This window comes from Castor canadensis, chromosome 17, assembly GCF_047511655.1.
Source record: "Castor canadensis chromosome 17, mCasCan1.hap1v2, whole genome shotgun sequence".
Lineage (NCBI taxonomy): Eukaryota > Metazoa > Chordata > Mammalia > Rodentia > Castoridae > Castor > Castor canadensis.
Genome location: NC_133402.1, coordinates 17572861 through 17598796, shown reverse-complemented (window position 1 = coordinate 17598796; position 25936 = coordinate 17572861). Strand labels below are relative to the sequence as shown.

Here is a 25936-nt window from a genome sequence, read left to right as displayed (position 1 = left end):
ACCTGCTGCCCTGGCACATGGCTACTTCAAAATAAAATCCCCCTGGGTGAAAGAGTCACCCCTACAAAATGACAGGGCTGTGCTATCATGCAATTTACTATTTTTACAACAAAGTTAGAATGCATTAAAAAAACTAAGTCCTGGGCCCCTTCCACTTTCCGTTACCCTCCCAACAATCCCTGCCATCCTGACCACTCCCCTCAGAACTTGCCCAAATTTGTCTAGCAAAGTGTAGTGCCTAGAAAGGAAAACAAAAAGGAAGTACTATGTGTCTTAAACTACTAGTCAGAACCACATGAAACTAGAGGGCTGAGCACTTCTATCTGAACAAAACTGCAAGTCCACACAATTGAACTCAGTTTCTATATGCCATTAAAGGTTCGTGTTAACCAAAAGGGCAGGTGGTTCTTCCCTATTCTGTCTGCAAGACAGACTGACACACAGGCAGGAAGTACCACAAATCCTGCCCATCTCCAGCCTAGTTACCTACCATCTCCCTTCTCACACACACCACCCCCCAAAAAAACACGCAAGGCACCAACTAGGGGGAGGTGAAAATCTATTCATTCTAACCCACACTTTCTTCTACTTGACTGAGGCTTATATTTTTCTCCCCAAAGTACTGAGCATCTATAAATCAGAAACTTTAGATGAGACCACTGCAACATATAGGTTTAGAGAGACTTTTAAAATGTCCCTTCTTTCATAAACCAAGTCATCCTGAAGCAGCCTACATGTGCTCTAAATCACATCCCATGAACGGCTCTAACAGAACCAATTATAAATGAACCCAAGCTGAACAAAGAATGTAAATCTAACATTTTTATTTGTTGTAGAAGAAACAATCTCTTAGACAGGAAAAGTATGCATGGCTAACTAAAAAAGTAAAAGGGGTTACTTATAGCTAAGGGAAGCTGTCAGCGAGGAGTAGCAAAGCCAAACACAAAATGGATATAAGGAGAACAAGCAATGATAGGTTTCTTAACTCACAAACAGTAAGACAGTGAAAGCAAGGATGACCGGTGGGGGCAAAAGAGGCACAAAGCAACTGATAGGTAGGGAACTGATATGCCACACAGACACAGAAATGTTTTGGTTTGGTCTTACATGAGGAAACAGAAACAAGGTCAGTGGTGCAGAGGAAATGGTAAGCATTCCAACTCTTCTGAATGTGAATGCTCTAACAAAACTGAGGGGGGCGGGGTGTTTCTCAGCTGAGTGACAACTTTATAGGTTAAAAATACACCCAATTGTCACCAATGATCACAATAACAGAAAAGGGAAGGAACTATGCCTGACTCCTACCTACACAGGATCCCGGGTGAGACTCAGAATGATAGGCTGAAGGGCTAGGGGGTATAGTTCAACAGTACAGCACCTGCCTAGCATGTTCAAGGCCCTGGGTTACATCCCCAGCACTGATAATGGGGAAAAAAGTCAAAGGCTAAGCTAGAAGGTCAATGCAAATAAAAGAAGAGGCTACAACCTATGAGGGGAAAAGAAAAAATGGTTTCTGCTGAGAGCCAGTAAGTCTGACCAATATAGCAGGGGCAAATGTTCACAGGAACCAAAGACAAACTGTACTCAGCAATTTCAATTTTTTAATAGCCTTTGCATTGAAAACTTGGCTTCTCAGCCACTAAAGCATGGGGGAATGCTTCATCTTGGATAAGAAAGCTCCTGTTAAAACAGGAAATAAGTATTTTTCTGGCCTGAGAGGTTTTGCCACTTAACAGGCACCAAGGATCAGTACTGGAAATGTGATTTCTAAATGATCTGGAAGAGCCAAGTGTTCTGTGAAAATGCCAGTAAATGGGCTTCAATGAGGACAGGTATATGACATTTGACTTAGGGAAAAATACATCACGTTATCCATCAAGAATGGGAAGCTCTTGAGTTATCATTAGTCTTAGCAGAAGGAGGATTAAGGACTCACTGCATTTCACCTAAGGACAGACTGGACACGGCATAAAAAGGTCAACCACAATACTCAACAGGAAACTGAGGAGTCAGGTGGGAGCAGGGGTACTCATTTGATTTTTTTTTTTTTTTAGAAGATCAAGAATTGTAGTGACATGTGGGTTTGAGGCCAGCCTAAGGTACACAGCAAGCCCCTGTCTTTAAAAAAGAAAAAAAGAATAACGCCCTTGGGGTCTGGAATACATTCTAATTTGAATAATGGCCCTGAGGAAAAGACCATCTGGATATATTGTACAGTCAAATGATTTTCATTAGTGATGACAGGCATTTTACAGGCATGTTTATTTTGAAAAGTTCCTTTTCAAAGTTTGTGTAAGCTGTTCAAAGTCAGGGTCAGGACTTGAGGCATGCCAAGTCCCATCAGCCTCCTGAGGCCCAGTGGATTATTTCAAAGCTAATAGTCATGGACACTAGCAGTCAGGGGCCACCAAAAACGACAGTCTCAGAAAGGGGCCCTATGGAGATCTTGTCACAAATGACAAGCTAGCCCACGAAGTTACTGCCCTCTGGCCAGCATGGTGCCAGGCTGAAACAATAGGGACAAGACAGTGGGACTGAAGGTCCAGGCGTACCTCCTACAAGTTAACACCATGAGGAAGAGCGATGTGAAATGGCAGAGGAGATGGCAGGGCAGGAAGCACACGTGGGACTTTATAATACTGGTGTTTTCAGCCATCAAAAAATGAATGTCACTTATGGCACCTTCTCATCACTCCCTATTATACCTTGTTGGAACTAGCACTAATCATGTGACCTTGGGTAAATTACCATCTCTGAACATCATGTCCTATTCTGTAAAATATGGGTATACCACACAGGACAGTGAGGAAACAACACTGCACCTGGCATGTAATGAGTGCCTGAGAAACGGAGGCTATTATTAATATTATCAGCAAAATATCAAAGTGCTAACCCTACACCCCAAGCAGGAGACCTGTGAAGTGCAGCCCAAAGCCTTTGCAGCTAGCTGTGGGCAGCGCCTCCTGCAGGCCACTCCCAGTAGAAGAGAACAACTGAGTGGGGTGTTGTACCCTGACTGCCTGCTTGGATCTGCTCCTCTGTCCTTCTGGTCCTACAAACCAGAGAAGGAGCCCATCAAAGAAAGGTCTAAGGCCATTTTCTTTCCAACATATTTGCTATTTGAAAGGACATAAGGAAATACTGTAGGATTTTCAGTCAGCTCTGTGCTCCAAATTCTCTGGAAATCAATGTCAGAGCCTCATCGTTTACCTCCCCCACAGCTTCTCTGTATCAGGGACTCTTAAACACTTGTCTATTTAGAAGTGGGGAGAGACATGGGGAAGAGCAGCTGCAGTGGGAAAGTCATAAGTGGCAGGAGTTACTGTCAGTCCAGTTTTTTTTAAATGATAGGTTAAATTTGAAAATAAAAATCAATTTACCTGACCCTGAAGTAACTATGAACTGCTGCAATCCCAAATAAACTTCCAAATTGTCCTGAAGAACTGGGAACTAAAAACAAAGAGAAAAGGATTTGTTTTTTTTTAAAAAAAGGGAAAAAAAAAGAAAAATCATAAATGAAAGTTTTAACAGCACTTTAACATTATGGGAAGAGGGTCTGGATCAAGAACTTTTCTTCAAGAACCTTTACATGCAGCTAAGATGAGGTGGCTGGCTCCCCTTCAGTGTTCCCTCCACCCCCAAAATTCTACAGCTAAAACCACCATCTAATACCCAGACTAAGAAGGAAAACAACATATGAGTTTGATTTCTTTTTTGTGCAAAGTCAAGGATGCTGGGATATGAATATTACAGTCCTAGCAGAGGACACAAAGCTCCAAAGTGACATACACCTTCCAGAGCGCTGAGACAAGGCCTTATCTCCCTTCAGTTCACGGGAACTCAAATCCCTGCTCTTGAGAGAAATATGCCTTGCTAATATCTACAGGCAAAATGAAAAGACCAGCCAAATTATTTGGAAATAAGTTTTCCTTGATCATATAGCAACCAGGATTTAATAACGAGAGCTGGGTCTTTCTTTCTAAAGCTGCCTTGTTCACTGTAAGACAAAAGCAAGACTTACATGGGGTCCCCTTGTAAGTGCCTAGGAAGGGCAGATAACAAAGTCAAATGGTGCTTTCCACTAGAGAACACCATGCAGTTGGGTCATGTATGAAAAGCTGACCCCAGTAAGCTTGCCTTTGCGGAAGATAAGAATTTAATGAAATCATCCTTGTAACTAAAGATTCCAGCACATAAACACTGGCAGAGAGAGCCAGTGTTTCATAAAATAGCATTTCTTCAGCAAGGCCTAGCCACCTTCACATCACTTGATGTTACTTGTTTTAAGGCATTTGTAAAATTCATATTATGTCTAAGAGCTTCCACAAGTTGACAGTAAATTTGAAGTCTGGCTATGGTAATTATTATTTGCTGTTTAAAAAGAGCTGGGGTGGGGGAGGCTGGAGGTGAAGGTCAGTGTACAGTACTTGTCTAGCATTCATTCATGACGCCCTGGGCTGTATCCACCAGCACAGGGAGAAAAATTATATAGAGGGCTTGAGAAAAGTGAGGGAGAGGAGAAAGAGACAGGTAGACGAGCCATGTGGCTTCAATCCCCCTTCAAATGGTGTTTACCAGAGTGGAGAAGGCGTGCGTGGGAAGGAGCTCCATCACCTTGGCCACCACCTCCAAGCTCTGGCGTAAGTACCGCTGCCACTCTGTCTGCTGCTGTGGAGGAAACAAAGGCATCAGCTCTCCAGCAGGCAGAATCCTGTCCTCTTCCCTGCCAGGATTCCCTTGCTTTGTCTGCTCACAGACATGAAATTTTGAAGAAACTGAAAATGATAGAACCAGGTTATTCGGCACCTTAAAAATGCCAAGTTAGAATTATGTTTTAGTCCAAAAACTGATTTCATAAAAAGCTACTTCCTCAGAACACAAATGATCCACATAAAATAACCCACTCTTCCCCTGGGGCAAAGACTGAATTGAAGGGCCACCTGTGAAAGGTTCAGGTGCCCTTTACCTCATCCCATTGATAGGCATCACTCACTTGCCCACTTCTGAGACTGTCCATGGCTAAGTTTCTGTGCCTGTAACTGTCTAAACCAGCAAGGCTCAAGGAATGGTTCACAGGTGAACAGCATAGCATCATTCTCTCCTGGGGGCCTGTCACCAATGCTAACTCTGTGGCCCCCACCCCCAGACCACCAGAATCAGCATCTGTTTCAATAAGCTGTTAATGACGCACATCCAAGCAAAAGGTTAAGAAGCACTGGCCCACACCATAGTTCCTAGAAGAGAAAGTCAAGTCTACGAAGCACCTATTATGACCCCAGCACGCAACCAGCCCCGCCACATATGCTGCCTCGAGTAACTGCCAACAAAGGCTAGTATGACTTGTCATTCCCCTTTGGGAAGATAAGGAAATTAAGGCTCAGAGAAACTCAATACAGCACCCCCATCTCCTCCATGCCTAGGTTACATGCCCTTAGGACATTTTTCTCTTATCATTGTTGGTGCACCAGCAACAATATACATTCTAGGCTAATTCTTTAAATCAGTTTATAAAATACATTCAAACCTCCATTCATTCTAGCCTTACTATTGAAATACCCCTTTTAACTATTTCCACTGGCATACAGTTAGGTACTCTTTGTTGCCCAGGGTAAAGACCAGAGGTGGGGGTGCAAGGCAGGGGAAATAAAAAACAAGAGTTCTCACTAAACCACTTCTCATTGTACATGTTTTCTCTACTTAGATTTCTAATCCCACAGGTACAAAAGCCTATAAAGCATTTTTACAGTCAATGAGACAAAATAGAGATAAAAATTTCAAATGAACAACTCAAACCATAAGACTGCTCTGATTTAAGAAGTCTCTAGAGAAGAGTTGCAGGTTCTAAACCTCCATTCTCATTTCTATCCCAAGGCAACAATGATTAAGGCTCAGTTCAGGTGTGCTGCTTACGTCATCATCCAGCGTTTCATCATCCAACTCCTCCAGCTGGGCCTGGTTGTATCTGAACTGGATTCGATTCAACACCTCTGTGAGCAAGAGGACCAGCGCATCTTCGTACCTGTGTAGGAAGGAGACTCAGCATCAGGTAAAAAGAAGCTTTTAGCCTCATGTGTTGATGAGGCATCCTGCGCTATGAAAGAAACAGTGCCCACAGTGGATCACCACACACAAGAAGAATGTAAACTCCATGGCAAAGACATGTGAGTGGAGCAGTATCATGGGTATTTAGATACTTAACTATGTTTCAGGGACCACATATCTTCTTAACGGATGACCCTTTTACCATTATAGAACATTCGTGTTCATCTCGGGCAAAAATTTTTGTTTCAGGGTCTCTTTTGTCTGGTCTTAGTATTGCTAGCCCAGCTCTCTCTTATTTGCATGGAATATATCTTTCTTTCTCTTTTTTTCTTCCTCCCACCCCATCCCTTTGTAGTTCTGGGGATTGAACCTTGGGCTCTGCACATGCTAGGAAAGCACTCAACTACGTAAGCCATGCCCTCAGTCCTTTTGTTTTTTGAAATAGGGTCTCAATGCTACCTTTGTTCAGACTGGCACTACAGCCAACTGAAAGATTAAATTTTGCAGCCTCCCTTACAGATAGAGGTGGTTCTTGAGAAAGCAAAAGTCATTGAGCAGGGCTTCTAGTAAAGCTTTGGTTGCCCAATCTATCCCACTTCTAAGTCCTGTTACCCAAGCATCAATCTTTGACAATAAGGTGGCTGTGGAGATGGAAGCCATACCTATGCATAAGGCTGGTAGATAAAACAGCCTATTAAAGGATTCAAAAATTACTTGGTATATAAAATATGAGAAGACCTTGACAGCCAACATACCAATCTGAAGTCAAACTTTAATGCTGTTATAATATCTTCCTTGAGGTTCTTCAGATGAAAGATGTCAGGGACAGAACTGTGTCCCTCCTCACCCTAATTCATATGTGGACATACTATCCATCAATGTGACTATATTTGGAGATAGGGCCTACAAAGAGGTAATAAAGGTTAAGCTCTTAATTCAATAGAGCTGCAGTCTACACAGAAGAAAGGCTAGTGAGCAAGAAGGTGGCCAGCTATCTGCAGAGCTCTCATCAGAACCCTAATCTCCCAGCAACTTTATCTGGGCCTTCCAGCCACCAGAATAGCAAGAAAGCAAACTTCTGTGATTTAAACCACCTGGACTATGGTATTTTGTTATAGCAGCCTGAGCAGACTAATACCAAAGGTAAATAATATGAGAGAGAAACCTAGAACTTCAAGAAGGAAAAGCAAGAGAACTGGCAATTGTCAACTGTTATACTGATAAGTATAATAGACTATTTCTCTGCTCTTAGGATCTTTAAAATATGGGTGTTTGATGAAAGCAAAAATTAGAACATGGTTTGATAGGTTTTCAAAATAAGTGAATGTAAACACCCAGTGACCATCATGTAAAGGAGAGGGGGTAAAAGAATCTATATGGTGGCATGGTTTATGACAACCACTAAAATAAGCCCATACAGTCAAACATGTAATAGACTCGTTGAGAAAAACTAAGTGTGCATATAGCTAAAATCAGTCTCAAAATAAATGAAGCAAAAACTAATAGAACTGAAAGAAGGCACAGACAAATCCACAATTATGTTGGAGAAACCACATCTCTCAGCAATTGACAGAACAAGTAAAATAAAGAAAACATGTGTAATACTGTCAACTAACTTGACTTAACTCACACATGCAGAACACTCCAGCCAATAGCAGCAGAATCCAGGTGCACAATAGTCCCCAAGAAGACTAGGTTATAAAACAAACCTTAATAACTTGGAAAAAGACTGAAATCATACAAACTGTGTTCACAGGCCATAATAAAATTGAACTAGAAATCAAAAAATACACAGAAAATCCCACAAAATCTAGAAATTAAACAAAGAGATTTCAAGAGAAATTAGAACATATTTTAGAGCAAATTAAAATGAAATGCAACATATGAAAGCCTGCTGGATAAAGCTAAAGCAGGGCTTAGAGGGAGAACAGCGTTAAATGTGTACATACACAATGGGAAAAAGCCCAACTGACCTCACCAATTCTAAGCATTAGAAAAAATGATCTATGCTGGTGCCCAATAAATACATGATGAGTAAACAAATAAGCAAAGACATAAAAAAGAACACAGAAAACAGCTATAAGCCAGACAGCCATGAAGGTCTGAAGCACAGTCCTGGATAGCTTTTTCAATTAAACTAAGACTCCATTCCCCTGCTCTCAGGTATAGGCTGGGCATGAATTTCTCCTACCGGGAACTAAAAAGTTACTAAACCTCTAAACCCAATTAATATTTTTATTAACTTATCAAATGTCATTTGTAACAAAGGCACTTCCTCTATTAAAAGCACAGCCCACTCCAAAAGAAAGCAGCAACTTTTCTCACGCCTACCCACATTTGTTTACAGTCCAGTGTAATGTCACCCAAAATCCCTGTGCTCATCTATGGCCAGCACTTGCCAGTATTCTTGTGACAAAGGGGTTCACAGGACATGACTCAATAACTTTAGAGTTGCTTCACACACTCAGGTTTCCTCATCTTTCTGTAAAAATAAGTTTCTACACAAGTGACTCCCAATACATTGATGAGCACAAACGGAAGTAGCAGAGAACAGCCAAGAGAATTAAAACTTACTTAATGAGCTTATTTAATGATATTTATTTAATGCCAGTCACAGTACTTTACACACATTGGCTCATTCCACTTAAAGGGCTGGGAGAAGGCACAACCTTCCTTCAAGCACAAATGAGAAAAAAAGGAGGCTGAAATCCAGGCCTTTCCTACTACCACCTCAAAATGGCAATCAGCAACCATTTCAGCAAGGTTTGTCACAGCAGACTTCCTCTATTAACATTGGGATTCAAGTTCTCTAAAGTCCTACTAGCTCTGATCAAGAAACTCTCAGCATTCTCGCTGAGCAAGGAACACGCACAGTTCTAATTTCCAAGCTCCTAGGACCAAAAATAAATCCACGTACTTTTGTGTTTCTAAATTTGTAGCCTATTATGCCTAACACTTTGTGATGATAAATGATGCAAAACCTTTAAACCACAAGGGACAGGAACTGAGCACTGCCTCTGTGACTTAACCACACCTACGTTTCCAATTGAAGACACTTCAGACTACTTCCTGCAAGATCAATCGCTTCTGAAATTCTGGTGCAAGCCACAAATATGATTCCAAAAGCACCCACCTGTATTTCACCAGTTGAAAAACACACAGTTATATGCTCTCAGGTAAAAGAAACATGGCAGTCACCAGCAGCCAGTGCTCTTTGCCAGCTGCACCTATGAATAGCACATCTCCAGTACTGGCGCCCTTGTGGAGCAGTGACTGCCCAACTTGTCCAACTTTCATTTGAAATCTTCTGAGCACACCCCCTTGGGTAAATGTATAGCGCAAGGGGTTACATAAGCCACAACTCACCCAGTGGGCTGCCTGGTCCACTCTTCTTTGTAGTCAACTGACTTAGACCACTAGAGGGTGTCTGACAAGATAAGCACCAACCTTTAACAATACTCTACAGACCAGCTTTGAAGGGCTTTTGTTTTTTAAAGGCAGGTTAAAAGTGCTTTTTGTTTATATGTTTTTGTTTTGTGTGTGTGTGTTTTAAAAAATAAGTCACGGGGCTGCGGATGTAGCTCAGTGGTAGAGCCCAGTATGCACAAGGCTCTGGGTTCCATCCCCAATACTGCAAACAAAACAAAATCAGTCATAAAATATAAAGCCTTAGTTAAGGTAATAACCACACAATCAGGGAGAAAACTTCCTCCTGTTTAAAGTGTTCAGCCAGAACAACAGAGGACTGTGAAATCAGATGCCCATGCAGGCAGGTCAGCTAAAGACCATTAGCCTGTCCAGAGGCCTTGTCACATAACTCTGATAACTACACAGATAAGTGGCAGTAATATTTTCCACTACTTGTTCCTGCTGTCATCATCAACACCATAACTATTTGAATGCATAATATATGTAGATCCCTGGATGTTTACACACAATGATTCCCTGAATCCTAACTATCCTGCAAGAAAAATATTAGTACATCCACCTTGCAAGATGGGATTAGCACATAACCTGACAAGAGCACTGTTACCACAAAGCAGAAAAGGAATTTAAACTCTACCACTGATCCATCTGTTGGTACAAATGATCTGCACACTGCACAGGTAGCAAGAACGTACACACTTGACAGTAACAATCTGCTAGTGTGTACTTACTTTCTCAGGTGAACCATATTCTTTACAACTCCATCTGACTGTGCTTTAAAAAGCATTTTCATACTACTCACTTCTTCAGTTCTCTCAACAAGCCTGAGAGCTACAAAGGAGTATCAATCTCTAGATAGAAATCTCAAGCACAATCCCAGGACCAAAGGACATGCCTGCTTGGTATACGATAAACACAAGTACTTAAAGTTGGCCACTTCACTGAAAACAGGATCTACTATTGTATACTGAGGTTTCTGATGCATGAACCTACTCATAACCACATTTGACCAGACAACTTAGCTGCTATTCTGTAATCACAAAGTAATGTTTTCAAACAAAAGAACAAATGCTTAAGCCTAGAATGCCAATATTCTGTTTAGAATTTTAAAAACTCATAAAAACTCAGCAATGAAAAGGATTTTACAGATCTAGTCCAACTTGTCTTCCCAGGTTGACTTTCTCTATCTCCCTTCATTTAACCCATTTCTGGGAAGGGATGTTCACTAACTCCACCACTATGTGGTTTGGATATAAAGCATACTCCCGAAGACTCACAGATTGGAGGCTTGGTTCCCAGTGCAGCAATGTTCAGAGGTAGGGCCTTGAGAGATGACTGGATAGTGAGAATAGTGACCTGATCAGTGGATTAATCCATAGATGAGTTCATAGCTAAATGAACTATTAGAAGGTGGAGCCTGGGTGGAGAAGTAGGTCACTGTGGTCAAGCCCTGGAAGGCTATGTCTTACCCCAGCCTCTGTGTATATGTGTGTCTGTCTGTCGCTCATGTTCTGCCTTACCACAGTCCAGCCAATAGATTATGAACTGAAATCTCTGAAACCATAAGCCAAAATAAACCTTTCATCCTGTAAGTTGTTCTTGCCAGGTATTTTGCCACAGCAATAAAAAGCTGACGAACACAGCCACCAGTCACTGGTGCCATTTATTGACAATTTACAATATATCAAGCATTCTAAAGATGTTAACCCATTAATGTCTCAATAACTACCGGCATCATTACCATTTTATAAACAAGGAAACAAAGCTACCAAAGGTTCCAAGTACAGGCAAGTCAAAACTGCAAAACCAAGATTCAAATCTAGGGCTGTCTGATGCCCGTCTTGGCATCCCCACTGTAGAACCTCAGCCACTCAACAGCTTTCACATTTGGTGCCCACTTTATCTGAAAAGGTTCTTATCAATAAAGACAAGACAAAGAAAGCCAAGGCAAAGACAAGAAAACTGTAAGCACTCCCTTAACTAAGTGGATAAAGTACCCAGTACAAGCTGGATCGTAAACTATGCGCCCGAGAAATGGAAGAATCAGGTTTTGTGTAATGAGAAACTCTTCTAACACTACCATGTCAAACATAGGGTCTGTGCCTCCTTCAAGCCCGCCTGTGCAGCATGTGACTGGAACATAGATAGATAAGAAAAGCAGCCACTATATTTTCCCTACCTGTAGTTCTACTATTCTATAATTCTTTTCCTAGCATGCTGAATCCCCAGCTTCCCTCCTCCTCTCCCCACCCAGTGTCACTAGATTTATTACACAGAAAGCATGCTTTCTGCCTGTAAACAAGAAAAACGGATTGAAAAGCATATGAAGGAAAACAAACCTTCCCTCATTTTCTGTGTTTAAAAAAATATAATGAAAAGTATAAAAGTATTTATCTCTGAAGTATAGGATTATGGATAGCTTATCTTCCTTATATTTTTCTGTATCTTTTCCTATTTTGAAAATAAATATGTTTTTTCATGACAGACATTCATAATTTAGGAAATTTTTCTCTGCAAAGGGAATAGGAACATAATAAACCCAAAGTTCCTACCAACTAACTGTAACATCATTATTGACACATGGGAAACCCTGTTTCTTTTATACACCCAATGACTTCCCTTCTACCCGCAGTGGGTTATTTTAAAGCAAATCCCAAGTGTCATATCAATTCATTCAATAAATACTTGTTTTAATCTCTAAAACAAGAGTTTAAACACACACACACACACACACACACACACAAAAGCATTATGATACCTAAAAAATAACAATATATATTACTTTAATTAGAAAAAGTGTTCTAAGAAAATAAGACATATAAAGAAAAAAGATGGTGCTCAATGGCATTACTTTCTGAACAGCTTACATGACTTAGGCTCACTGAGCAGGTCTATCCGCTTGGGTGTCCCTTCAGGCCACAGGAATAACTGGCAAAAATGGCTATCACTATTTATCAGTGTTTGAGGTTTACCTGTTGAGAACTGCTTCCTTGTCTCCCAGACGACTTTTAATTTTACTTGTCAGATAGTCCAAAAAGAGTGTCCAGATATCCAAACAAGAGAAGTAACCTTCATGAGTAGGCTATGATACAAAAGAAATCCAGACAATGAAATTACTTAATGCAACTATTGCTTAGAAACACACACCGCTGTTTACTTCCTCCAGAACAGTAAAACCATAGGCCTAGGGTCCCTCCACTTCCTGGTAACCACCACTGGGGGCTTTTAGTCAGTCTTCACCATTGGACCCCTTTGAAGCTAACACAACAAGGACACCATGGAACACATCATGGGGAGATACAAGGCAGGACAAACTGATTACACAATATGCCAAATGAAAACCTATCCTAAACATCTGAGACAGTGTGGAGAAGATGAAAACCTATCTAAACATGTAAGATAGTGTGGAGAAAGCTCTCACAGAACACTCAATTCAAATCTATTATAGAGAGAAAAAAATCAAGGTCCAGAGATGAGTTGTTAAAGGTCACAGACAGGAGCAGGTCCCTTTGTGTTCCCCTCCCTCTATGCTCTCTTTGCATTACAAACCACCACATAACCAAAAGTAAGTCAGAGTGGCTTCAAAGATGACAGGTTTACACTTTGAATGTAAGGAAGCATTTGAAGATATTCCTACACGTAGATGGAAAGGAGCTATGAAGTAACATCCTTAGGATACTGTGTATTTGGAAAAGTGGGGGTGTCAAACAGGCTAACAGTATTCTCAAACCAGGTGTCAAACAAGGACAACAGGTAAGATTAGAAGTGCAAATCTTTGCAAGATCCTAGAATCTGGACTATTGTTAACTTAAGAGTGTTAAGGTTCTATTTCATGCAAAACCCAGGCACCATACTGTCCAGACACACCCAGTTTCAACATGTAGCCCCCAATCTGAGAGATCCACTCAATTCTGGCCACATACAGTAGTCCCTTGGTTTTGCTAATGACTGCTTCACTGAACCCTATATGTGGGGGCAAGATCAGATATGGGAAGAAATAATACCACCACTTTCTTGGATCATTTCTTTCTTTTTCTGATCCATAAGGAAATACAGATGTTTGCAAGGATGTATGAGGAATATGTCCAAGAAATAACTAACAATAGGTGGTAGGTAGCATGCCATCAGAGTTCTACACCCAAGTTTAGCTCTCAAATAGAAAAACTGTAATTAAAAAACCCATTAGGAATACAGGGTAGTGGGGAAAAAGGGGGATGAAGAAGAGTGGAGGGTGCTGGACTGATTTAAGCACAATATATCTACAGGTAAAATACCAAGGCAAAATCCCCACTGAACAACGAAAGACACAATGAAGGACAGGAATATAAAACAGGCCATGCTAAGGGGAGGGTACTAGTAGGAGAGGGAGGGTAAATGAAGAGGATAAAGAAGAGTGAATATGATTGGTACAGTTTCTATGTATGTATGAATATGGGACATTGAAACCTGTTGAAGTTACTGTAAGAAGGGGAATGGGGTAGAAGGGAGAGTAATGGAGGAGATGAAACAAACTAGGATATAATATATGCATATATGGAAATGTCACAACAAAATCCCCTGTATAATTATCACATACTAAAAAAAAATGTTAAATAAATAAATATAAATGAATAAATAACCCATTAGGGATGTAGTTCAGTGGTGGAGAGCTTGCCTACCATATGCCAGGTCCTGGGTTCCACCCCTTGCACTAAATGATAAGATAAGGTAAGGTAAAGATAAGATAAGATAAGATAAGATGAGATAAGATAGGCAAGCAAGCAAGCAAATAAGCAAATAAATAAATGCCAATTAAAATCCATCCTAAACCCAAAGAACAAGCCTAGAGCTAGACTTCTCCAGCTCAGTCAGAACGTGGCAAGTGCAACCCGAGAAAAGTTAGGTGGCTATGTCCTCTCTCTGCTTCATATCTGGCAAGCCCAGAATGCCCATGACACACAATGAGCCAGGAAAACCAATGAATGAGCCACATGACAATGACATGGGTAGACAGGCCACTGTACTTGCCCACTCAGCAGATGCAGTCTTGTCATGGCTTCAACTCGCTGAGTTTCCCTGAGTTACCCACCAACTCCTCAAAAGAAGATCAGATGCTGGTGGAAGTGTTTTGGAGAAAAGCTACCACTGAAGTCCAACTGTTTTGGCTACACCAAACACTTTACAGTTATACGTCCTCATATATGCCTCATATATGAGGATAAATGTCTATTGCTAAAATAAAAGGAGGCATATATACTATTGCATGACCTGACATACCACCACTCACATGGAGACCCGCAGGCCCCTTTGTGAGGCCCACATGCTGCCTGTGATCTGGCCTTGGCCGTAAGTCACAAAGAGCATAGGCTAACTTCACTTTCCAAGTCATCCAAACATGAAAAGCCCTCAGAGACCCAGTGTCTTTAATGTATCTATCCTCAGATTTACTTTTCGGATTCTGGGATTCCTAATCCTTAAAAATTCTGACAGCTATCTTTAAGAAACAAATACTACCTCTCATACCTTCCAAGCAGCTCATGGCATTTCGTATTAATCTGCAATGGTCTCCTATTTGCTCTTCACAGTAGCTCAAGGCTTGCCCAAGATGACAAAACAGCTGAAGAGCAGAATCAGGAGTGTGCCATGAGCTGGGTTCAGAGTGCTCCCGGCCCTGCCACCTCAAGCACTGCTTTAGGAGGAAAGGGCAAAATGAACCATTACGGCTGCAAAGGAAATGGTGAGGATCTATTAAGACTGGGGGCAGAAAGGCAAAAAAGTCTCAGGCTCATACAGACGCCCAAGAGGCTCAATGGCTAACAACAGTCACAAGAGTCACAGTGGAGGCAGTGCCTGGGGAGAAGTGGCTATGGATTGAAGCAGAATACTGAAGTTAAAGAAGAATGCAGAAAAAGGAAGAGAACATAAGAAATGGTTTAACAAAGACACCAGCACCATCCTCTCTATTTTAGTACTCTTCTTTCAAAATATGTTTTCTAGCAGTAAGACAAAAATACTGAATACACTCATCATAACCCTCTAGATAAGGACATATTTTCCCACTTTGCAGATAATAAGATTATGATAAAGTAATATCATGCTGTTAGGGAAGAGATGAGAATCTGAAGCTCTTCAGACCACTTAATCCTGTATTCTTAAATCTCACTTCAAGAACTCCTCAATGATCAGACCATAGACCCAGGGTACACAATGCCACCCCTCCCTTTGCTCTGTCTCTCCTACAATAAATTGGGACAGAACAGGCTCCTGATCCTTCTCCCTCTGCTTGATGCTCAGAATCGCATTCTGTCTAGACATGAAGAACTTCTATCCCTCAGATGACCAGCTTGCACCCAGAAAGAAAGGTTCTTACCTAAGAGGTGCAGAGAGCAGGAGGGAACTAAGCTGACAATGATCTCCAGGTAGAGAGGGCAAAAGAAGCTTACTGTGTGCTCTTAATCACATGTCTATTTCTTTTCCCAATATATAAATGTAATAATAATAAATAAATGTGAAATCACTACTTCCCATTCAGTGGAAAACTAACATAAAGAAGGTCAGTGAAAGAATCATGAAGATAAAACACCAGTGAAGATTTTGACCTCTCTCCTGCAGCCCACCATCTTAGGTGAGGAAACGGAAATCTATGGAAATTAAAATGACTTGCACAAGGACACAGACAAAACAGAAATAACCAGAGCTCAAACACAAAGCTTTTGGGTACAAGTATGAAGAAGGTTTAAGACATGTATATTTTATTCATTTTTTTCAGTACTAGGGATTGAACCCAGGGCCTCACGCATATAAGGAAAGGCAAGGGCTCTACCATGCAGCCACACCTCCAGCCCTAAAATAGGGTTTTAGCTTTCTTCTATACCTTATATACCAAAAAGTCTCAATTTACATGGAGAGTGCATCTCAGGACATCCTCACCCCTTCCCCATATAAGCCTTCTCTGACTGTAGATCAGGCTCTTGGTCTTTTCTTTCTGTCTCACTTGTCTCGAGTTATTTATGTTACATGCACTCAGCCTTCTCTCAAATGCTTGTTTCCTGTTCTCCTTTAAGGTCTCTTGAGAAGTTTTACTGTGCTTTGTTTGTTTGTTTTCTTGCAGGGCTAGGGATGGAGAGCCCAGGGACTTGTGCAAGCAGGGCAAGAGATCTATTACTGAGCTACACCCCCAGCCCAAGATGTCTCTGAATCTGTCTCAAAGCGCTGCCATCTCTCTGCTCCTCTCCTACATCTCCTCTCCCAGTCTCTTCCTTACCTCTTCCATCCCTGCCCCCCACCCCGACCCCTAGGCCTGGGGAGCTCAGCCTGTTTTCCTTAATGCTCAGCACTGGCCCCTCTACCAGACATCTTGACACTTCTTTAAGCATGGGTCTGCCCTCCTCCTCTACCTCCTGGGCCCCACCCCTACTCCCAGGAATGGTTCACCTCACAATGCACTGGGTACTGTAATTATGTACCCAGCCCCTCTTTGAGAAAGGCTAGCTTTCACACCAAACCCTTGCTCCAAATCTCCAATCATACACACACAACCCTCCCAGCCTAGACCTTTGCATCTTCTGCCCCACTGAGCTGCAACGTTAGAGGTTCAGAAAAAAGAGTCTACTGTTAAAATCAATAGCCCTTATGGACCCAGCAGTGGCTTATATATCCTTGATGGATGCCAAAAGAAAGACCTATCTGAGTACTTGAGAAAGCATGTCCAATAACAGTCACTGTAGCACAGTTCAGCCACTCAGAACTGCCAGTGGACAGTTCAACAGTGGGATGGGCTGTCACACAACAGCTCACCAGGACATAACAAACAACTCACTATAACACAACACCATGAGCAATCAACTGCCACAAACACAGTTTTTACAAACAACGTCAAACAAAAATGCCAGACCAAAAAAATACACACAATACACTTCCATTCAGAGTGTATGTTCTGACAGGCAAAAGTAGCCCATGAAGGTCAGGACTAGGGTTACTTCTAGGGAAAAAGGAGGGAAGTGATTTGGGAAAGGGAGCGAGGGGTTTCTGGGGTATAGTAATGTTCTATTTCTTGACTTTGGAGGTAGTTCCATGGGTGTGCTCACATGGGGAAAATTCATCATGCAGTATACATATGCTGTAGGCACTTTTTTGTATGTGACATACTTTCATAAAAAGCTTCCTTAAAAACACACACAAGCCAGGTGTAGTGATGCATGCCTATAATCCCAGCACTCAGGAGACTGAGGCAGGAGAATCTACAGTTTAAGGCCAGTCTGGTTAGCAGTCTGCAAAAAACTGAAACTAGATCCATGTATATCACCCTATACCAAGATTAACTCAAAATGGATCAAGGATCTTAATATCAGACCCCAAACTCTTAAGTTGATACAAGAAAGAGTAGGAAATACTCTGGAGTTAGTAGGTATAGGTAAAAACTTTCTCAATGAAACCCCAGCAGCACAGCAACTAAGAGATAGCATAGATAAATGGGACCTCATAAAACTAAAAAGCTTCTGTTCATCAAAAGAAATGGTCTCTAAACTGAAGAGAACACCCACAGAGTGGGAGAAAATATTTGCCAATTATACATCAGACAAAGGACTGATAACCAGAATATACAGGGAACTTAAAAAACTAAATTCTCCCAAAACTAATGAACCAATAAAGAAATGGGCATGTGAACTAAACAGAACTTTCTCAAAAGAAGAAATTCAAATGGCCAGAAAACACATGAAAAAATGCTCACCATCTCTAGCAATAAAGGAAATGCAAATTAAAACCACACTAAGATTCCACCTCACCCCTGTTAGAATAGCCATCATCAGCAACACCACCAACAACAGGTGTTGGCGAGGATGTGGGGAAAAAGGAACCCTTTTACACTGTTGGTGGGAATGTAGACTAGTACAACCACTCTGGAAAAAAATTTGGAGGCTACTTAAAAAGATGGACATCGATCTACCATTTGATCCAGCAATACCACTCTTGGGGATATACCCAAAAGACTGTTACTCCAGAGGCACCTGCACATCCATGTTTATTGCGGCACTATTCACAATAGCCAAGTTATGGAAACAGCCAAGATGCCCCAGCACTGACGAATGGATTAAGAAAATGTGGTATCTATACACAATGGAATTTTATGCAGCCATGAAGAAGAACGAAATGTTATCATTCGCTGGTAAATGGATGGAATTGGAGAACATCATTCTGAGTGAGGTTAGCCTGGCTCAAAAGACCAAAAATCGTATGTTCTCCCTCATATGTGGACATTAGATCAAGGGCAAACACAACAAGGGGATTGGACTATGAGCACATGATAAAAGCGAGAGCACACAAGGGAGGGGTGAGGATAGGTAAGACACCTAAAAAACTAGCTAGCATTTGTTGCCCTTAACGCAGAGAAACTAAAGCAGATACCTTAAAGCAACTGAGGCCAATAGGAAAAGGGGACCAGGAACTAGAGAAAAGGTTAGATCAAAAAGAATTAACCTAGAAGGTAACACCCACACACAGGAAATCAATGTGAGTCAATGCCCTGTATAGCTATCCTTATCTCAACCAGCAAAACCCCTTGTTCCTTCCTATTATTGCTTATACTCTCTCTACAACAAAATTAGAGATAAGGGCAAAATAGTTTCTGCTGGGTATTGAGGGGGGGAGCAGGAGGGGGTGGAGTGGGTGGTAAGGGAGGGGGTGGGGGCAGGGGGGAGAAATGAACCAAGCCTTGTATGCACATATGAATAATAAAAAAAAAAAAAAAAAAATTGAACGCCATTGCTCTGTGCCTCAGTGTTGAAACAAAAACAAATCAAAAAAAAAAAAAAAAAAAAAAAAAAAAAAAGGCCAGTCTGGGCTACATAGTGAGACTCTATCTCAAAAAAAAAAAAAAATCAAAAATAAGGTTGGCTATGGTGGGCATATCTATAATCCCAGTTACTCTAGAGGAAAACACTAAGAACACTGTAGTTCAAGATCAGCCTGGATAAAAGATAGCAAGACCCCCATTCTGAACTAATAAGCCAGGTATGGTGGTACACTACTGTACTCCCAGCTATGCAGGAGGCATATGCAAGAGGATCATGGTCCAAGGCTACCCCTGGGCAAAAAGTGAGATCCAAAAAAACTAACTAACTAAAGCAAAAAAAAAAAAAAAAAAAAGGCTGGGAATATGGCTAAAGTGGTAGAGCACTTGGCCTAGCAAGCACAAGGCCCTCAGTTCAAACTGCAGTGCCACCAAAAATAGAAAATGAATAAATAAATATTTCTTCAACAAAACTTTTTATAAAATATAAATGTATATGCATGTGTAACATAGCAGGTCACTAAGATAAAAGCTCAGTGAAGACAAGGGCTTTGATGTGAAGGCTATATGCCTAGATCCTAAAATGCAATGGGAGCTCAAGAAATATTTATTGAACAGGAAAAAAGACGGATGATCACCAAAACATAACTATTGGAAACTTCACTACATATAATCTTCTTCGGGAAACTGTTGTGACAGCCACTAAAAGAAGAAAAGGCCCTAATTCCAGACTTTCCCTCTCCCTTGCTTCTCTCACATCACAGTGGTGAAGAGCACAGGCTCCATGGGTTCAAATCCTAGCTCAAACTTACTAAATTTAAGGTTCTGTGCAAATTAGTCATTGTCTCTCCATCTGTAAAATGGAGATGATCCTAAGACATACCTCAGAGCGTTGTTATGAAGATTAAATGTACTATTCTTCCTACAGCATGTACCATGTGACTGTGTGGGAAATAAGAGTTCCTTCTCCTGGAAATAACAAGAACCCTCTTGTCTGGAAGGCAGGGCACTGTGGGGCTTTACCTGATGAAACGTGTATTTGAACAGAAGTGTCAGAAACTCCACCACAGGAAACTGGGAGTAGGACTCGATTCTCCTTAGGTGAACACTCACAAAGAGCCGCAGAAAGTCAGTAAACTTCTCAATGTAGCTAAATGAGACAAGAAGACAAAAGGTGACATAAGAAACACAAGCCACCACTTTAGAAGAGAACTTAAATTCAATCCAAGTTTCTTTTAGTACACAAATAAACAAATTTATGTTTTCAGATAAAAATATAAAGGCCTGCAGCAATTACCTACGAGACAGGCAACCCTTCATTCCATTACCACCTGAAACATAGCAGAAAAGCAGCTTTAATCCTCAGATACCACCTGCCAACACTTGTCATAAGCTAGCACTCACTCGCTTGTGTATTTCCTATCTAATCATTAGTATTATGAGTTAAGTGAAATGAAATGGTGCTAAGAAGTTGACGAACAGATTATGATGTCATTTCAAATCTAGAAAGCTGGTTTCCTTTGCTGAGAGGCCAATATCAAAATGAACTGTACTACAGACAAGACCAAGATGATACAAGGAGCCATACTCAGGCTTGTAACCTAGTGTTCATTTCTCCCCCTCTGGCTCTGGGTGCCAATGAAATACAGTGCATCTACCCCATGCTAGAAGGCATGTTCAGCTCCAAGGGAGGAAGGTGTTAAGAGAGTCAGACAGGCCTCAGGGACAATTTAGCTGCATGTTCACATTTTGCAGGTGAGACCCAATGAGGTCATGTATTGGGCCTACTGTGTCTTAGCCAGCTTGTGGCAGAGGATACTGCCATTCACTCCCAGTCCAGGGGCCCCAAGAGCTCTTTACTAAAGACACAGTACATTACCACTCCCATGTCATTTTAAGCCCAAAAGATCAGAAAATGAAATGATCACACCTTCAAAAATCATAATTCAGAAACCAACAAAAAACGTGAAGACATACATACTAAGCCTTAGCTGAGAAATAATGTCTAAGAGCAAGTCTGAAATTCCTAACTACAAAAAGTTAGGTTTTAAAGCAGAAACATGTGAAACAAAAAGGGAGAGAAGACAACCACTCTTTAGAAGAACAAAAGTGGCCCAGAAATAAAATGCCCCATGCTGCTCCTGGGATGGGCCTCTGAGAGTGGTCAACCTGACTGTCTGATTCTACAGCTGGTTCACACATGTAGGCTTATTTACAGCTTTAAAAAAATAAAAGATTAATTTGTCCAAGAAGGAGAATGGCTGTGTCTGTGGATCATAGAGTCAAACACTAGAAAAACAGTAAGGCATTACAATCAATTGTGAGAGACAGGAAAATATAAGGGATTCCTTGTGCTGCCCCTAGTCACTAACACTGGGGAGAGCAGCAACGGCCTACTCCCCGTTCAGCATGCTGGTTACACTGTACCTCTATATGGACGTGCAAAGCCCTTACCGAGCTTACTGCTCCCCTTCTCATGAAACAAAGAGAAGTCAGGGGTAAAATACCCAGCAATCTCAGTTTTAGTTTAACCTCCAACCCAATTCAAAACAACTACAGGGTCGGATGTAGCTCAGTGGTGGAGTGCACTTGTACAGTATGCACAAGGCCATGGGTTGGATTCCCCAGCACTGCAAGAAAACACACACACACACACACACACACACACACACACACACACACACAAAAAACAAGTCTGTTCAGTAGCTGAAAGTACAAATTTGATTCCTCTTCATTTTCATTGCCACGCCCACATTCTGGTACAAGCGCTAATGAACAGTAAAAAGTTAAGAAAAAGGCAATAGAGGAGAGAAGTCAAGGCCCTGGTTAAGCAGCTCCTGAACAACTTGAGAGTGGACAGAGTCCTTTAGAATTAGTGTGAGGGACCCAAATGCCAAGAGGCAAGCACACAGGATTGCTTATGTCACTTTACTGCTTCCAGGAACCTCTCATCTTGCACAGGGCAATAGGAAGCATAGAATTAAAATACAAAATCAAGAGTACAAAAGTGACACAGAATAAAATCAGAATAAAACCTATATCAATCCATGATAATCCATCAGGTAGTCTGTAACCCCTAAACACAACCCAAGTGTGAGCTCATACTGCACTTCAAGGAAAAATCAAAACATCTGATATTCCATGTTAAAAAGCTATGTATTTTTCATTAATATATGAAGACAAGACCTTTCTTAATCAAAGTTAGAAAGAACATGAAACTGTATAAATACTGAAGCATTTGAATTCATATAGAAAGTTATTACTAAGTACTGAAGAAAATGATCGCATCAGATTAAGAACTATTTTGTGATTATACCAAGCAAATGTCACACGAAGTTTGTTTATAATGAATCAAATCAAAATAATCTTATGTCAATTTTTTAACCTTAGAAAAACTTTAAATGCCCAATTTAAAAGGCACTGAAAAAAAAGTTTAAAAAAAAACACTAAAACTTTCTTAATTTTAGGCAGTTGACTTTATAATTTGCTACTTATTCTAATAACAACAGACAATGAAAGGAAAATTGAAATATTAACAATTTTTGCTGCCAGGCCATTTGTAAATATTTACTAATTCAAGACATTGTATCTGCTCTGGGTGTTTGTCAACAGCCCACATGGTAGTTGAAAATGCAACTTCCAATCACCCTCTTTTTTTTGGAAGTTTGAGGGATTTTGAACTCAGGGCCTCACGCTTGCTAGTCTTAAGTCACTCCAACATCCCTCAATCTCATCTCTATTCAGCAGTAGCATCTTGTTAATGAAAGTTGTAAGACACAAAAATGACATCATCTGCAAATGAAATTAACAACCTTGCCTCAGACAACTATGCCAAAGTCATCTTATAAGGAACTTTAATAAAAATCATCTTGGGAACTGTAGATTCTGTTCAAGAGGACAGCAGCAAAACAAAACAGGTGTGCCACACTGACCTGCACCCTCATGAGCATCTTTCCTATCTTTTGATGAACAGCTGTCATTTGTATAAAACTCAAAATACTAACGCTACTCCTATATACCACAAGATGTCCACTGGGAAAGAGTCCAACAGTGAAAGCCAACAAGCAGCACCAAGTGAAAAAGGGTGACAGAACCCTTGTACCTCCGTGGGCCTCTTCTGTTCTCGCCTATGTAGGCAGGAGCCGGCGCTCTCAGTTCCTGCACACCTGAGACCTGCAGGCAGATAGTGAGGAAGAGGGGCAGAGGCGTGGACGGGAGGACAGGAGGCAGATGGATGGGGAAAACACACAACAGGCCTACACAATCCACCATCATTGTCTACAATCAACTCACTTCCCTTAACCACCCTAGCCCTTCCAGCTCAGCCTGGACTTGCTATATACACCTACTTACCTTTCCGTTCCTCACCAGGAACCCCATATTCTGAAACCAAAGGCTTTACCGACAGCATGCAGCACGCATAAGTAGTCAGCCCTTTCTCAGGGCACAGCCAGCTCTAGCCAGTTTGCATTACCTCTCATCGAGCTCCTCTAGCCTGCTCTTCACCGTGTGGGCATTGTTATCCCTGGTGATTTTCTGCAGGAGGTAGAAGGTCTGCTGGAACATGCGCAGTAAATACTCCTCAAATTCCATAGGCACACAGTTCTTGGACATAAGTTCATTGATGCAGGACATGGCCAGCACCCCAAGTCGGCCACGCTCCTGACCCAAGACACAGTTCTGGCTGCTACCATTTACTGATGCCATCTTCCTGGCCCGGATATCACAGCCAAAGCGTGCAAAGTGGAAGATGGTGGTGAGGAGGGACGGGGTGATGCTGGCAGACAGAGGAATCCAACTGAAGAGATGGGCCAGGCACTCCAAGGCCAGGGAACAGATATACTCACTCTCTGCATCAAGGATGGGGATGGGTTGATTCAACAGTTTGGCTGAGCTAGGGCTCTGCAACAGGTTACTCAGTAAGTCGCCTGGAAATTTTAAAAAACCTTTTATAAGACCCAAAGTCAAATCTCTTATAGACCACTGTAAGTAATTATTCTCCCCCCTCCCAAAAAATCCAATTTAATTACCTTTGAAATAAAAAAAATAAAATCAATATGCTCAATGTTGAACACCAATTACAGAGGCTGAGGTGTGGGTCATTGATAGAACACAGGCTTAACAACTTAGCATGCACAAAGCCCTAGGTTCAATCCCCAGTGTGTGCAGACACACACACACACACACACACACACACACACACACGTGTGCACGCACACACAAATCATAACAAACTAACAGTATAGCAAAATAAGATACTGATCCTGATTCATGAGGGAAAAAAAATCTGGCATAATCTTTAAAGTTTTGACCTAAATCTGGTTTCAGTGAGATTTGCAGGCAGTTTCCCAAAAGTAGAGGAAATACTAAGGGGACTCTTCTCTAGCAACAAAACACCATGCTGACCCAAGTTTTCCTTCTCCTTCTTCTGCTCTCTAAAATCATAGCCTTTCTTACAGAAAAACAATACATGCTCACATAAAATAAATAAACCCCCTTAGCCCCATGTATGAAGTTAGACAGAAATGAGCTAAAGACTTAAATCAAAGACAAAAGTTGATAAAACAAAATATAGGAGAATCTGAGCCACTACAAGAGAGGAAAGACTTATTAAAACAACCACAATGCAAACCTGAACAAAAAGGCCTTACGAGGGCTGGGGGCGTGGCTCCAGTGGTAGAGCGCCTGCCTAGGAAGTGCAAGGCCTGAGTCAACCCCAGCCCCACAATGAACAAACAAAACCTAACCAATTCAATACATCACCTACTAGTTCATAGTTTCTAACAATGAACACATTAAAGGAATGTGACCAAGCAGATGGTAGACTGCAAGAAGATGGTGACAATTTCTAACACCAAGAAGGATAATTTAAAAATATAAAAGAAAAATGCTGTATATCAACAAACACCACCCCAAGATGAAGACAGGCAATAGATAAGAGAAATGCAAAAGGGCAGTCAGTATATGAAGAGATACCAGATTCATCTGTCATTAGAAAATGCAAATTAAAGAGACTGAGAAGATCTGAATGTGGGAGAATGCCAAGTGGGCAGAAATGTTCCCCCACACTGGCAAGAGAACAGCCAGCACTCTGGAACCCTATTTATGCATGTATCCTGATATCGGACCCTCCCCTCCTGATGTGTCCAAAGCAGCCTCACACAGGCCTAGAAGGGGGCAGGCAGAGGGCCCTGAGTGGGGACAGTTGGAGGCAATCTGGGCTCCTCGCCGGGGAGAAAGGACAGGTAAGATGCTTGGGCAGAGTGACCAGAGGCAGTGGTCTAAAGGCACAGGCAATGCTTAGCAAGACCTCAAAAGACTACTAAAGAAAAAGGCAGAAACAGAACTATGGATTATCACACCATTTATATACTGAAATACAGGAACATCAGTAAGTTTTTCACAAGAACATGTAACCAAAAAAAGGGCACACATAATATACATTAAAATGGCTATTCACTGTGGGTAAGAGGGGACAGGAGGAAAAAGAGTATGGAAGGGAATGAACAAGAAACAGTGAGAGGGCTCAAGCTACGAGCTGGGCAGTATGATTAAGGCCATGCTTGCACTGTGGATTAATCTTTAATCCAAGTATTACTACAAACCTCAGTTCTCAGTTTGGTCTAGAGACCCCAGAGGGCTCCCAAGGCCTTGCAGAAGGTCCACAAATAAACTTTTTTCTTTTTCCAGTGCTAGGAA

General features: G+C 41.4%; 1 protein-coding gene across 3 annotated transcripts in view; it reads right to left on the bottom strand.

Annotated features, from left to right (window-relative positions):
- The window catches only part of Xpo6 (exportin 6), a 105762-nt gene that overhangs the window by 27180 nt on the left and 52646 nt on the right, over window positions 1-25936 (bottom strand). For 2 of the 3 annotated variants that reach the window (XM_020159483.2, XM_074059409.1), the window contains 6 exons: window positions 23712-24165; window positions 20261-20387; window positions 12441-12550; window positions 5911-6019; window positions 4576-4668; window positions 3381-3450 (listed from right to left, as the gene is read on the bottom strand). In XM_020159483.2, coding sequence (XP_020015072.2) covers window positions 3381-3450; window positions 4576-4668; window positions 5911-6019; window positions 12441-12550; window positions 20261-20387; window positions 23712-24165 — 963 coding nt within the window. The remainder of the gene's footprint in view (window positions 1-3380; window positions 3451-4575; window positions 4669-5910; window positions 6020-12440; window positions 12551-20260; window positions 20388-23711; window positions 24166-25936) is intronic. The other variant, XM_074059408.1, reaches the window with a different exon arrangement.